The 15,634-nt window shown below is 32.7% G+C and overlaps 1 protein-coding gene across 3 annotated transcripts in view; it reads left to right on the top strand.

The window, feature by feature from the left end:
* Positions 1-15,634, top strand: part of LOC130446449 (mushroom body large-type Kenyon cell-specific protein 1) — a 215,139-nt gene that overhangs the window by 188,912 nt on the left and 10,593 nt on the right. For 2 of the 3 annotated variants that reach the window (XM_056782720.1, XM_056782719.1), the window contains 3 exons: positions 10,294-10,437; positions 14,876-15,080; positions 15,161-15,554. In XM_056782720.1, the coding sequence (XP_056638698.1) occupies positions 10,294-10,437; positions 14,876-15,080; positions 15,161-15,554 (743 nt within the window). The remainder of the gene's footprint in view (positions 1-10,293; positions 10,438-14,875; positions 15,081-15,160; positions 15,555-15,634) is intronic. The other variant, XM_056782721.1, reaches the window with a different exon arrangement.

Below are 15,634 nucleotides of genomic sequence, written 5' to 3'. Positions count from 1 at the left end.
ATTAAAAAGCATCTATCTCATCCTCTGCCTCAAGTGCCTTTGGAATACAACGTTACACTTGGAAAATGTGCAGTTGTGTTTGAATATCCCGAAGAAATAAATCATCAAGCGATATTCACAAACCGGTGATGAAGAAATCATAAGAAAGAGACCTTTAAAGAAACCGAAAGGTCGCAAACAAGAAATAATAGAGATTTTCGCCGAAGATAAAGATGATGAAGAACTTGAAAGATCTGTACAAACTATAGAAGCTTCCTAAAAGGAGAAATCACGTCATCCGGCTGCTGCTCTCATTGGATTGCCTGAAAATATTGGTGTTATTGAAATCAGTATCGCGGGTGAAAAACCTTCGAAGAAAATAACAAAAAAGGGAACGTTATTGAAGAAGGCAACAAGATATAGTAAGAAAGACTCCGCGGCTGATACGTGTTAGGTCTAAAGTCATCAGGAGAAACAAATAGTAAGGACGAGGAATGTTAAAAAAATAGGATTGTGATCATTCTCAAAAACAACACTGAAAAGACAGTTTTTATTGACCTCGTCAAACAATTTGTGCTTTGAAAAGCAGTGCGGAACGAATAGAAATGCTGTACTCTGTTAATCCTGCGTATACTGATAAAATAATCACAACATTGATGGCTCGAGATCGATTCAAATTTATTTGTGCGCTCCGATCAGAAAAATTTGTTTCAAATTGCAAAACTGCGCTGAAACTCAGTACCCATCTCTGCGTTGATGAACAGCTAATACTTTTTCAATGGGAGGGTCGTTTTAGGATCTATATGAAGAGCAAGCCAGCTAATACGGTTGAGCTATGTAGCTATACTTAGGTGAAGCTTGGGATATATTTTCCTGCATCTTTCGTGAATCACAAGATGTTTCTCATTCTTCTTTGCTATACTTCTTTTTTAATGTTTCCATTCCTCTTTCTTTTACTGTAGTTTAGGCTTCAGCATGTAATGATTGAGCACTTTTTGAATCATTCATTTCAAAACTGACTCCATTGAAAAACTGAGGCAGTGATGATGCAAACTTGCCTAATCAAAGGATTCTTTGACCACAAATTCCTGTAATGACTCTGTGGGTTTTCTTTGTCTCATATTTTCTCCTTGGGATATATTTTCTTGCATCTTTCGTGAAGCACAATTGAAGCAAGACCTTGACGTCGAAGATGTGTCTCATTCTTTTTTTCTATACTTCTTTTTGTCAATGTTTCTATTCTTTTTTCTTATACTGTAGTTGAGATTTCAGCATGTAATGGTTGAACACTTTTTTGATCATCCATTTCAAAATTGACTCAATTGAGGAACTGAGGCAGTAAATTTACATAGAATTTTATACTCTACAACTTTTATTCCACGAGTTTTTTTCAATAAGAGTATCTGAAGCCGCAAAATGTGAGTTTGCACCGAAATACAATTTTTTTTCGTTTTAAACATTCGATTTCGGCTGTACCACTCAACCGAATTTGAAGTTTCGTATGTCAATTGATGCAGAATTTAGTTCTCTGTATTTTTAAATAGAATTACATTTTCTGATACACCGTTTCCCAACTACAAGCAAAAAACTTTAAATAGTGAAATAGTTTTGCGGTTCTTTTGGCTACCAAATATTAAGCTCGCCAATGAGGGATGGTACAAACTCAAATTACACGGTTTTAGAGGTTTTGAAACGGTTTTCATATTGCTGGAAATTATTTGTTCAAAATATATTAATTTGGCCTATAACTCTATATACATTTAAATTAAAGATACTTGAATTATACGTATCTTCTGTATTAACGTAAAAAAATGAAGCTTTAGGATTTTATGGTTAAAAATATGAACTTGTATCGAATGAAAATCATTAAATTTCATACGAAAGTTAGTTAGGAAACGATACGGTATTATCAGAGAGTATTACCACTAAAATTTTCGTAGAATCGAAAATAAAACATTGATAACAGTACAGAGTTGACTAACCTATCCCACTCGAAAACAAATTACGCTTCAATTTTTAGGCCTCGCAAAATGCTAACTCGATAAACAATCACGATGATGGTTTGGAAATCAAAACAAGCGAATATAGCCGAATAAGTGAATTAATTCTGTGTTGTATTTGTAATTAATTTATTTTGATTGGATTTAGGTTATAAAATCACGTGGTGTGGTAAGAAATTGTTATTACGCAGTAATTATCTAATCTACTATGTTAAAATAATGTTCCAAAATAAGACTCGCGTTTAAAAAAAAACTCCATGGTCTCGGTTGAAGCCTTTAAATATGTAAAAATATTTTATCCATAGAAGCTGTAGTCCCATCGACGTATTCCAGATAAAGGATATTGACAAAAAAAACTTTCTACACATTTTACGATTATTTACCTATTTTATAGTTGTACCATACATATGTCGCAAGGTTGAATCAATTTTCTATAGTCTATTTTTATTAATGAGAGAGTAATAAATGAAGAAGCATTCGTAATCCATAGGCGTATCACTATTTTATAGACAGTTTACTCTTTTCATCTAGATAACTTGCTTATAACTTCCAATCATGTTTCATTTTTCCACAAGGTATGAAAAACTAATTTTTTTTTCATCAAGGACGAATGATAAATTAACTCAAATGAATGTTCTGGCTAATCGAAAGCCATGAAAATTTACTTGTAGTCGTGAGAGCTGATACTTACTTAAATGTCAAATGGATTTGACAATGGTAGCCTGATTTTCGAAATCTCCATAAGAAAATACATGATACCGCGGGTTTTTTTCGTTACTTAGTTAGCCATTCCTTCAAATTTTCGAAGGTTTAAAAATGACAAAATCGATTTCACCGAAAAAATTCTTTATAGGTAGAAAAGTGGTGAAAAGTCATGAAAATCGGATTTTCGGGAAAACCATTGCTCAAACTGAACAACCGATGCGATTTTCAAAATCTCCATAAGAAAATACATGATACCGCGTGTTTTTTTCGTTACTTAGTTCGCCATTCCTTCAAATTTTCGAAGGTTTAAAAATGACAAAATCGATTTCGCCGAAAAAATTCTTTAAAGATAGAAAAGTGGTGAAAAGTCATGAAAATCGGATTTTCGGGAAAACCATTGCTCAAACTGAACAACCGATGAGATTTTCAAAATCTCCATAAGAAAATGCATGATACCGCGTGTTTTTTTCGTTACTTAGTTCGCCATTTCTTCAAATTTTCGAAGGTTTAAAAATGACAAAATCGATTTCAGCGAAAAAATTCTTTAAAGGTAGAAAAGTGGTGAAAAGTCATGAAAATCGGATTTTCGGGAAAACCATTGCTCAAACTGAACAACCGATGAGATTTTCAAAATCTCCATAAGAAAATGCATGATACCGCGTGTTTTTTTCGTTACTTAGTTCGCCATTTCTTCAAATTTTCGAAGGTTTAAAAATGACAAAATCGATTTCGCCGAAAAAATTCTTTAAAGATAGAAAAGTGGTGAAAAGTCATGAAAATCGGATTTTCGGGAAAACCATTGCTCAAACTGAACAACCGATGAGATTTTCAAAATCTCCATAAGAAAATGCATGATACCGCGTGTTTTTTTCGTTACTTAGTTCGCCATTTCTTCAAATTTTCGAAGGTTTAAAAATGACAAAATCGATTTCAGCGAAAAAATTCTTTAAAGGTAGAAAAGTGGTGAAAAGTCATGAAAATCGGATTTTCGGGAAAACCATTGCTCAAACTGAACAACCGATGAGATTTTCAAAATCTCCATAAGAAAATGCATGATACCGCGTGTTTTTTTCGTTACTTAGTTCGCCATTCCTTCAAATTTTCGAAGGTTTAAAAATGACAAAATCGATTTCACCGAAAAAATTCTTTAAAGGTAGAAAAGTGGTGAAAAGTCATGAAAATCGGATTTTCGGAAAAACCATTGCTCAAACTGAAAAACTGATGTGATTTTTAAAATCTCCATAAGAAAATACATAATACCACGTGGTTTTTGGTTACTTTCGATGTAGGCCATTTTTTTAAATTTCGAAGGTTATAAAATTAACAAAAAAAATCTTCTGCCTCCGATTTCGCTCAAATTTCACACAGGGGCGTATTTTGATGTGAGAAGCTCAGAACAGTCATCAATTTTACCGAAAAAAACTAGAAAAATAAGACTTATTGATTGATGTAATATATTTTCACCTAACTAATCTGTTGACAACTTCCAAACTCCTGAAATACATCGTAGTGGTTATATAAGTAGGTAAAAACTTAATCGGTATAACTATTCTTACAAATATAAATAAGAATCGGAATAATCCTGTTGCAAGCAATATTCACAGGGAGTGGCACGATTATATCAGTAATATTGTCCAGCTTCTTTAATTAGATGCCTTTAGAGAAATTATTTTTTCTTGAAACTTCCCCCTTCATCCGAATTCATACCAGTTCAATCGGGTTCGGTTCTCCACGATTTTCTGCAATTTCATCAATATCATACTTTTCAAATTTTTATTTATGGAGGAAACCCACGACTTGCATTATCCCTTATCAATTTTTTAAAAGCATTAGCATTCATGTCCTCACGGTAGTCACCAGTAGATCCAAAAGTCATCAAACCACCTTCAACAAAACTGCTTGAACTGCCGTCTGCTCTCTTTTCCTGTTAGTGGATTGAAACCAGCAGATCAATTATTTGAAAAAGCCTCTTTTCAACACCATCTTGTCTTTCATTGATCCATCTCAATATAATATATATTTCTACTTTGGTTCCTTAATTTTTTATAGTCCCACACTATTACACTTTTTTGTCTATTGAACCAAACTTTTTGGAATGCTGTTTTTTCAACAAGAACCTATTTCTTTTAAAAGTTTCCATTACCTATTTCGACTCAATTCTGGGTTTATCTCAACATCTAGACCCGGTTAAGAACTTTGTCTACAGACTTTTTAAAAAAGTACTTGCCTTCTAAGTATTTTTTTATTTGATTTTCTATTAGAAATTTTGGTTTTGCTGAAACTTTTGGTAAATTTTTTTATTGGCAAATACGTATTTAATCTATGATATGAAAAGGTTATGTAATATTCAATATATAAGGTTACTGACCAGTCTGAACGTTTCTCTATTGCTCTGTATAGTTTTGGATTGGTATTGGATTAAAGTCATTTTGTCTCGAGTAGATTGAGAATATTCTTCTTGGGCAGTGTAAGGGTTAAAATAATCGCTGAAAGTTCGTCGAAAACTACATCTGGCAACGCCGTTAAATCAACAAAATACAGATTTATGAAACTTGGAAATTTTACTTTTCCGATACCGATTGAGATTATTTCAAAAGAAAACTTGGAATTGAAAAAAAATTTTAGAGAACAAAATATTAGAGATATTTCATATGAGTCAAAACTGTGTCATTTTTAATAAATATTTGAGTAAAAACTGCCGAACAGATTTGGCTCAAAATTGGTATGGAGATAGCTTAAAGCCAGGAAAAGGATATAGAATACTTTTCATCTTGTTTTCGTTGGACGTGACATCAAATGTGATATAAAAAAACGAAATAAACAGAAAATCTAAAAACTGGGGGTCCACAATCGTAAGCGGGGATCCTATTAATATAGGCAGATAATATTTCAAGGAGCTCAGCGACTGTTACTTGTAAGAACTTACATATTTCATATTCAATAGATGAAAAGTAGTCTTTTGATAAAAAAGAAAAACAAAACATGTTGAGTACAGCTGTTTAGATTATCACCAGGATATTGAAGGGATTCGTTCCGAGTCTTAGTCTTCGTTCAAAGAAAAATTAGTACCAGCACTACATGTAAACAGTATCATTATGTAGGATAACGCATGAAACATGGTTCAATAGCCACGATACAAAAACACATTTGTTGCTTCTAAATGACCTAATTTGTGGCAGATATCGTCAAAGAACAAGGATTTAAACCAACATTGAAGGTCTGGCTGGTGTCTGGTTCATCAGCGTAGAATCTAAGAGTGGAGGTTAGGTTGGAAGTAGATAATCATGCTTCTAAACATGAACCAACCACTAGACGCGTTTGATAGTAATTCACTTTATGTATGATGTGATTTACGTGATTATACTTAAAGGAAAAATCGAAGTTGATGAAGTTTGTATTCAGAGGATCTCGATGATCCCAAACGATTTGCCGTTTAAGTTAAACTACTTCAATTTCCATTCCGTTTGCATTTGCCATGGCCATTAACAAATCTCAAGGCCAATCTCTGAATGTTGAAGGATCGAAATAACATCTGCGTTATTTGTTCTGGAACCTGATAAGAAACAAAAAATATGTCTATCAAAAGGTGCTTCACTAAAGAGTACAACTAATAGACTAAAATACCTAGCCAAAAAAGACTCATCAAAATACTTGATATTTTTTTAGTTATATTTATTGTCCTAAAGAAAAATAGAATTTGATAAAACCCAAAATTTGTTAATTTACTGCCTCTAAGGCTGAACAAAGTTTACCGGCATTTACATTTCTTTACATTTATCCAACTTTTCCTCTGTTCTAATTTTCAGCTTGCACTTGATAATGCATATAATTTATCTGTTTTTGTCAGTATTTTCGAAATTGTCAATACTACGATTTATCAATTTTCTATAAATTTTTCACTTATTTCTTACCTTGTACTGCGCTACTACACGATACGTCCAACGTTTGGCTAGAACCTTACCTAAACTCACATAAATAAATGAAAACGTGTCAAAAAAGTAATGAGACAAGACAAGAAATGTGTGTGGTTATACCACAAGTGTTCCAAGTTTGTTTTAATGTTAGGATTTTCCACGTCCAACGTTGGAAGCGAAACATTCGTCGAATAACTTGCCCCCAATCATACCAAGATCCGAGTGCTGGATGCATCGTGTGGTACCGGCTTAAGACATATTAAATGTAACGGCAGATGCTACAAAAATTTATTCACCGTATTTTTCATTACACCTCGTATTTTATTATAGTTCAAAAATGAATGTTGGGTCTCTTGATGTAAAAATTAAATCATTTTGAAGTAATGGTATGTTTTGAGTTCTGACGAAACTCGAAATTACGTCGATGAAATGCAAATCACAAGTTCTGTCGGTGCTTAAAATTGCCGGTTTTGAATTAGTGTCAATGAATTTTCCCATAGAGGCGAATTTGAAGTGGGACAAGGGCAGAATTGCATTTATATGTCTCTCTCATAGGTCGTCGTATATATTCATCTATTACGTTAGGTATTCTGCATTTAATTGAACTACAGAGGCGTAGGAGGTGAATCTATGAGACAAGTATTATTATTTTTTAATCTTATATCATAAAACTTAATCAACTAAAAAATACAATGAAGTGGGTATATTCTAAGTCAGATAGATGATAACTGTCAAACGAACTGTCATAATGTGCTAACCTAACCTAACCTAACCTAACTTTTTGCATCAGTTATCAATACACTCCATCAAATCATCATGAATACTCCCACAATTGAACACATCCATCAAATTATCCAGACTCGCTTAACTTAAATAAATCTGTGAATTTATTTCTTACCCAAACTGCGCGTACTGAAAATAATTATTGAAAGAGCAGAAGAAGATTTAAAACCATCGATTTGTCGTAGGTCACAACTGGTGTAAAAACTGGAGCTTTGAGACCAATATTTGCACCTCATTTGAAAATTAAATCTACATAACATAGAAAAGTTGTGTTTAGTAGAAAAATTGTGCTTTGCTCAGAAATGAGGTACTTGTAGTAAAAATGTACTGCAAGTTTTCAGTACTTTTTTACGTTGAGTACTTCTCCTTGTTTGATCAAGAAGTACTTGAAGTACATAAAAAGTAATTCGATTTACTTCCAGTACTTTGACTAAGTAGTCAGTAAAATAATTTACAATTTATTAAAGAGTATCTAATATATAAAATTCTCGCGATGTTTGTACTTGAACTGCGTGACCGGTTCTCATGAAATTTTGTGTGCATATCGGGTAGGTCTGAGTATCGAACAACATCTATTTTTCATTCCCTTAAATGTCAAGTTTAGTCCACTTTTGCAAATTTTCAATCCTCTACTCCTATTGTTATTAGTTAATTATAAATTTTTCATTTTTTTTTTGGCAAGATTTTTATATTTACTTTGTAACTGTCAAAATTCTCAATGTTTCACCCTGCTACGATCAACCCCTATTTTTCCAACGCGATTTTTACTTTTTCTATTTTATCCACAAATTCGCAATAGGATTGCAAGATGGCAATTCAATTCAATTTCCTTGGACTTTTTGATTTTTCTCCGCAACCCTCATGTTAATTTTACTCTTATCGTGAACTTATCATTAAGTTCCAGTGCAATAATGATTTATTAATAACTGAGTCGTCTCATGTAAATAAACACGTGTTGTGAGCTCCCGCTAACAACGGCCATTACCGTACCAGTACATATTGTACTTAACATTTTTTGAAAATAGTTTTAAATCAAAACAGAAACGTGTAAGTGTTTAATGAATATACTTGTTTTATGTATTGTGAAGGGTAGTCAAATACTGAGCAAACGAATACAATATTAAGTCAGTGTTTTTCACAAATAAGTATTTTAACTTGATTTATTTATAATACCACCAAGACCTGCAAGATATAAGAGCACGAAGATCAGGCAAACAAAACAATGCAGATGTGCGTGTGAGCACGGTGCAGTTGCGTCAATCAGAATCACAAGAGGCACGTCAACAGAGGCAATTAGAACGCGCAGATTCATAGTAAATAGACGTAAAGGAATTGACCGACAATGCCAAGAAGTTCTTCGAGCATTTACATCACATTTATTTCTAAGACTAGATATATGATCCAGTATGATGTAGAATATTAGGCTCATTTCAAAGTGGTTATTGGGCAACTATATCTTTACAAAAAGAGCACTGAATAGTAAACGACGTTTCCGGGTCCGCATTGGAATATTTAATTTTCAGAATCAGTGAATGATTTGAAAGTATACATAAACAACAACATTATACAAATAATTAATACTTTGGAATTCGTGAATAGAACTGATTACTATTTCAAATAATACTGAAGTTTCTTCCATATGCGTACCTCCATTCATTTATTTTAATTAATGTACGTAATTGAAGTGACTAAAGTACTTAAAGGAATAGTTGTAGTTCTTCCAATATCAATTGCAGATTATAAAAACCATTGCCGACAATTTTATTTGATCTACCATAGGCGTAGATACCTCATTTTGTAAATTTATTATTTTTATAAATACTTTTCAAAATATGTAGATGCATTGAATTGTAGTTCTACTTGGAACATGAAAATATTAAATTATAAAACGTAAATAGACGAGTAAAATGTAACTTTATGTTAGGGAGTTTGGCTTAAACCGGGTATCAGACGTGAACTGAGCCCTTTTTGTACCTCATTCCTTTTTTTTTTGGAAAACGAAATTTCATAGCAAAAACAAAAATCGTAATTAACTTTTACAAAAAAAAACATTTCAATTCCAAAGTATCTTTATATTTATATATATTAATGATAGTCAGAATCCTCTGAATTAAATTCATCATTTTATTGAATTATGAAGGGTTGTAAAGAGGGTGGTACCACATACTCATCTTCTTCTTTAATAACATGTTTAACACAATTTTTCCAAAGCTCTTGGCGGTTTGTTGTTAGAACTTTCTTTACAAGTTCTATAACCTCTTTAATCAGTTCTGGAGACTCTGTGCCCCACATAACTGTCTTATGCAACTGATATTAGTATACTTTGTACTGGGTACTTGAATTTTCAATTTCAAGTAAAATAACTTATTAATCTAAGTACTTGTTAGGGAAAAATAGTTTATAAGTCAATTTGTACTGGTTACTGGGAATACTTACAGCAAATCTAATTTAGCTTTGCTCAGTTGTTTAATAAACAAAATTAACGAATATGGATGACATTGATTCGATCGAGATGCATGATTTATTGTAATTAGAATTAAAAAATGTACACGTCTCAATAATTTCCTGTTTTTGCTGACATACTAGCAGCAATTAAAATCTTGGAGGTCAACATAGTTTATGTTCTTTGTAATATCCAAAAAAATTGGCCAAAAATTGCAGGCTTCTTCAAAACAACCACGCATTTATTTATCTCATAAATTCAATTTTTTCTGTTATGTTATGTTAAGAAAACTTTTGTTTTCGTGAAGATGTTTATCTACAACAAATTTGTCTTTTGTAAACAAACATTTTATCCAAATAATATTCAACTTCTAATCGGTCGTTGCATTATTACGAAAGTTATCAAAAAAATAATGAATTTTGAAAACATAGACTCGTAACAACACCTCTTAATATATCTATAATTTTAGTTCTGATTTCAGAGCGAAACCTAGAATGTCCGCCGTTGCAGGCCGACGAACTTACACAGAGGACGAACTTCAAGCGGCCCTCAGAGACATACAATCGGGAAAATTGGGTACTAGACGAGCAGCCGTAATTTATGGGATTCCCAGGTAAACACGCTACTTTATTCATCTTCTCCCCATTTCTTTTTTTCTTTTCAAGTATCTAACTAGAGTGCTAAAATCCTTTATACCTTTCTCTGTCTTTCAACTCTTTGTTTATTCATTCTTCATTCGCTATATTCTTTCTTTGTCGGCCTTTCGTTGTTTATCAGTATTTGCTGCTTCTATTATTTTTCTTGTTAATCTACCTGGTCTTATTCTTATGATGCCTCAATATATTTGTTGTTTGTTGGAAACACACTGTTTAGAATATCACTACAACAACACACACTGTTTGACGCGCGCTTCGATAACCAAGTTATCGTCTTCAGAGAAGGAAGATAAACTAAAACCTGTTTTATATTAAATTTTCCCACCAATAGACTTTCTTCCGCGGAAATTGATTCCAGCGGGAAAACTTCCTTGGCGGAAATCTTCATACTTATTCATTAACTAGTAAACTATAGTGTGGGCTGTAGGGAATATGCCCTTTGTCCCTATTTTAGCTGTTTTTACATTTACCAGTTTCAAATGCATCCAAAAATTTATTATCGGATACATTTTTTAATTTATATTCAATTTATGTTGATGATTTGCAGCTTGGTCGACAATATTCGATTTTTCGGTCCCTTCGAATTTGATCCTAACTTTTTATCACTGAATTTAGGAATAAAAGTTTTTGTATGCACCTATACCAACTAAAAATGAAGTGAATGCACAGGAAGTACCAGACAAAATATTTTTATCATGTTCAATGTAGTTTTAAGTTTTGATATAAGGCACTGATGTGAATATATTTGAAAGTTTGACATTTTCAATGGTGTACGTGTTTCATTAAAACAACGTAGAACCGTCAATTCTGAATGGTACATAAGCATTTGTTTGCCAGAAGTGTTCAAGGTGTTTGATAGAAGAAATACTCACTTGTGAAACTGTTTTTTTTTATTGGAGACTTGGATACATCAGATTCATTTGCATTTAGCCAACTACTTGGTGCGATTTTTGTTCGTATCATTCTTTAAAAAATCGGTATTCATGTTCTCATGGTAGTCACCGAAACGAGTAGATCCAAATGTCAATAAACCACCTGTTGGTGGATCTAAATAAATAGATAAATTATTTGAAAAATCTTCTTTTAAACTCCATTTTGCCAAAATTTATTTGTTGTATGTCCCTCATTGATCCATGTTTCTTTCTATTGGTATAGATTTCTATCATTTCTTCAAACTAGTCTTTATAAACATCACCAAACATGTCCTCATCGTAATCACCTGAACGAGTAGATTCGTAAGTCAATAAACTACGTTTAACAAAACCATTTGATCTGCCAAATTTGTACCATCTTCAGTCTGCACCCATTTCCTGTTGGTGGATCCAAATCAGTAGATAAATTATTTGAAAAATCCTCTTTTAAACTCAATCTTACCAAAATTTATTTGTTGTATGTCTCTTATTGATCCATGTTTCTTTCTATTGGTATAGACTTCTATCATTTCTTCAAACTAGTCTTTATAAACATCACCAAACATGTCCTCATCGTAATCACCTGAACGAGTAGATTCGTAAGTCAATAAACTACGTTTAACAAAACCATTTGATCTGCCAAATTTGTACCATTTTCAGTCTGCACCCATTTCCTGTTGGTGGATCCAAATCAGTAGATAAATTATTTGAAAAATCCTCTTTTAAACTCAATCTTACCAAAATTTATTTGTTGTATGTCTCTTATTGATCCATGTTTCTTTCTATTGGTATAGACTTCTATCATTTCTTCAAACTAGTCTTTATAAACATCACCAAACATGTCCTCATCGTAATCACCTGAACGAGTAGATTCGTAAGTCAATAAACTACGTTTAACAAAACCATTTGATCTGCCAAATTTGTACCATTTTCAGTCTGCACCCATTTCCTGTTGGTGGATCCAAATCAGTAGATAAATTATTTGAAAAATCCTCTTTTAAACTCAATCTTAGCAAAATTTATTTGTTGTATGTCTCTTATTGATCCATGTTTCTTTCTATTGGTATAGACTTCTATCATTTCTTCAAACTAGTCTTTATAAACATCACCAAACATGTCCTCATCGTAATCACCTGAACGAGTAGATTCGTAAGTCAATAAACTACGTTTAACAAAACCATTTGATCTGCCAAATTTGTACCATCTTCAGTCTGCACCCATTTCCTGTTGGTGGATCCAAATCAGTAGATAAATTATTTGAAAAATCCTCTTTTAAACTCAATCTTAGCAAAATTTATTTGTTGTATGTCTCTTATTGATCCATGTTTCTTTCTATTGGCATAGATTTCTATCATTTCTTCAAACTAGTCTTTATAAACATCACCAAACATGTCCTCATCGTAATCACCTGAACGAGTAGATTCGTAAGTCAATAAACTACGTTTAACAAAACCATTTGATCTGCCAAATTTGTACCATCTTCAGTCTGCACCCATTTCCTGTTGGTGGATCCAAATCAGTAGATAAATTATTTGAAAAATCCTCTTTTAAACTCAATCTTGTCAAAATTTATTTGTTGTATGTCCCTTATTGATCCATGTTTCTTTCTATTGGCATAGACTTCTGAAATTTGTTCAAACTAGTCTTTATAAACATCAGCAAACATGTCCTCATCGTAATCACCTGAACGAGTAGATTCGTAAGTCAATAAACTACGTTTAACAAAACCATTTGGTCTGCCAAATTTGTACCATCTTCAGTCTGCACCCATTTCCTGTTGGTGGATCCAAATCAGTAGATAAATTATTTGAAAAATCCTCTTTTAAACTCAATCTTAGCAAAATTTATTTGTTGTATGTCTCTTATTGATCCATGTTTCTTTCTATTGGTATAGATTTCTATCATTTCTTCAAACTAGTCTTTATAAACATCACCAAACATGTCCTCATCGTAATCACCTGAACGAGTAGATTCGTAAGTCAATAAACTACGTTTAACAAAACCATTTGATCTGCCAAATTTGTACCATCTTCAGTCTGCACCCATTTCCTGTTGGTGGATCCAAATCAGTAGATAAATTATTTGAAAAATCCTCTTTTAAACTCAATCTTGTCAAAATTTATTTGTTGTATGTCCCTTATTGATCCATGTTTCTTTCTATTGGCATAGACTTCTGAAATTTGTTCAAACTAGTCTTTATAAACATCAGCAAACATGTCCTCATCGTAATCACCTGAACGAGTAGATTCGTAAGTCAATAAACTACGTTTAACAAAACCATTTGGTCTGCCAAATTTGTACCATCTTCAGTCTGCACCCATTTCCTGTTGGTGGATCCAAATCAGTAGATAAATTATTTGAAAAATCCTCTTTTAAACTCAATCTTAGCAAAATTTATTTGTTGTATGTCTCTTATTGATCCATGTTTCTTTCTATTGGCATAGATTTCTATCATTTCTTCAAACTAGTCTTTATAAACATCACCAAACATGTCCTCATCGTAATCACCTGAACGAGTAGATTCGTAAGTCAATAAACTACGTTTAACAAAACCATTTGATCTGCCAAATTTGTACCATCTTCAGTCTGCACCCATTTCCTGTTGGTGGATCCAAATCAGTAGATAAATTATTTGAAAAATCCTCTTTTAAACTCAATCTTGTCAAAATTTATTTGTTGTATGTCCCTTATTGATCCATGTTTCTTTCTATTGGCATAGACTTCTGAAATTTGTTCAAACTAGTCTTTATAAACATCAGCAAACATGTCCTCATCGTAATCACCTGAACGAGTAGATTCGTAAGTCAATAAACTACGTTTAACAAAACCATTTGATCTGCCAAATTTGTACCATTTTCAGTCTGCACCCATTTCCTGTTGGTGGATCCAAATCAGTAGATAAATTATTTGAAAAATCCTCTTTTAAACTCAATCTTAGCAAAATTTATTTGTTGTATGTCTCTTATTGATCCATGTTTCTTTCTATTGGTATAGATTTCTATCATTTCTTCAAACTAGTCTTTATAAACATCACCAAACATGTCCTCATCGTAATCACCTGAACGAGTAGATTCGTAAGCCAATAAACTACGTTTAACAAAACCATTTGATCTGCCAAATTTGTACCATCTTCAGTCTGCACCCATTTCCTGTTGATGGATCCAAATCAGTAGATAAATTATTGTGTGTATTATTATCTGTACTATTATCTGTCTCCCTCCACTTTCTATTAGTGGATTCAATCCAGTAGATGAATTATTTGGAAAAATCTGTTTTCGACTTGCATCTGTTCCATCTTGCCAAAATTTCTTCTGTGCATGTTCCTCATTGTTCCATGTTTCACCTAAATAGAATATATTTCTTTTATGGTGACAAGAGCTCTGTCTCCAAACTTGTTTCTATGGTTTTGTATAGCTATGTAATACTATTCAAAATTTTTTATGAGTATTGTTGGTATCAGAACATGAATATTTTTTATTTACAGATCGACGTTACGCAACAAAGTGTATAAGTTAGCTCTGGAAAAAGAGAGGGAATCGCATCTAAATAGCACAACGCCGATAGAAGAAGAAGCTATGGAAGATGAAAAAGATTTATCCGGAACGGAGGAAGAAAAAGAAGTAGAAAAAGCTTTAGAAGCTCCTCTACTATCTATGGAAGATCTGTTTAGATTTAGTGCTGGTAGAGAGGTAAAAATAAGCGAAATATCTCTTGTAAATACAGTAATATCCATAGCATTTTAAACTATTATAATTTTTTATTATTTCAGATTCCCGACACATTGAAAACACTTCTCCAAAAGGGTGGTTTAGATCAAACCGAAATGCCCTACCTTCAAAACTTCCTCCTCGCCTCCCAATCGATGCTCCCCCATAAACCCCCCGACGGCTCAATTGTCTCAAATATGATACCCGAGTTAATGAAACGAATGATCACCGAAGATCAGTTGATGAAGATGCAAAATAACGGAGCCAGCGAAAAGCTTATTTCGAGGCCGAGTCCGAGTAACTCGGTGATAACGAAATGTGAGAGAACTAAATCAGAATCCGATATGGAAACTGAAGATTCTCCATCAAATGTGATACTTAAAATTCCGTCCTACAAACCGACGACATCAAATAAAAATGGAAGCGATCCCGTTAGAAATCAAATCGAACCTACAGGTGAGTAAAACAATAAATTGCTAAGTAATTTAAAATATCTCATGATATGATTTTCTCTTTCCTTTGATTAATAAATTGAA

This window comes from Diorhabda sublineata, chromosome 7 (assembly GCF_026230105.1).
Source record: "Diorhabda sublineata isolate icDioSubl1.1 chromosome 7, icDioSubl1.1, whole genome shotgun sequence".
In the NCBI taxonomy this organism is placed as follows: domain Eukaryota; kingdom Metazoa; phylum Arthropoda; class Insecta; order Coleoptera; family Chrysomelidae; genus Diorhabda; species Diorhabda sublineata.
The sequence above is the reverse complement of the archived record's forward strand: the minus strand, read 5'-3'. Positions and strand labels throughout refer to the sequence as shown.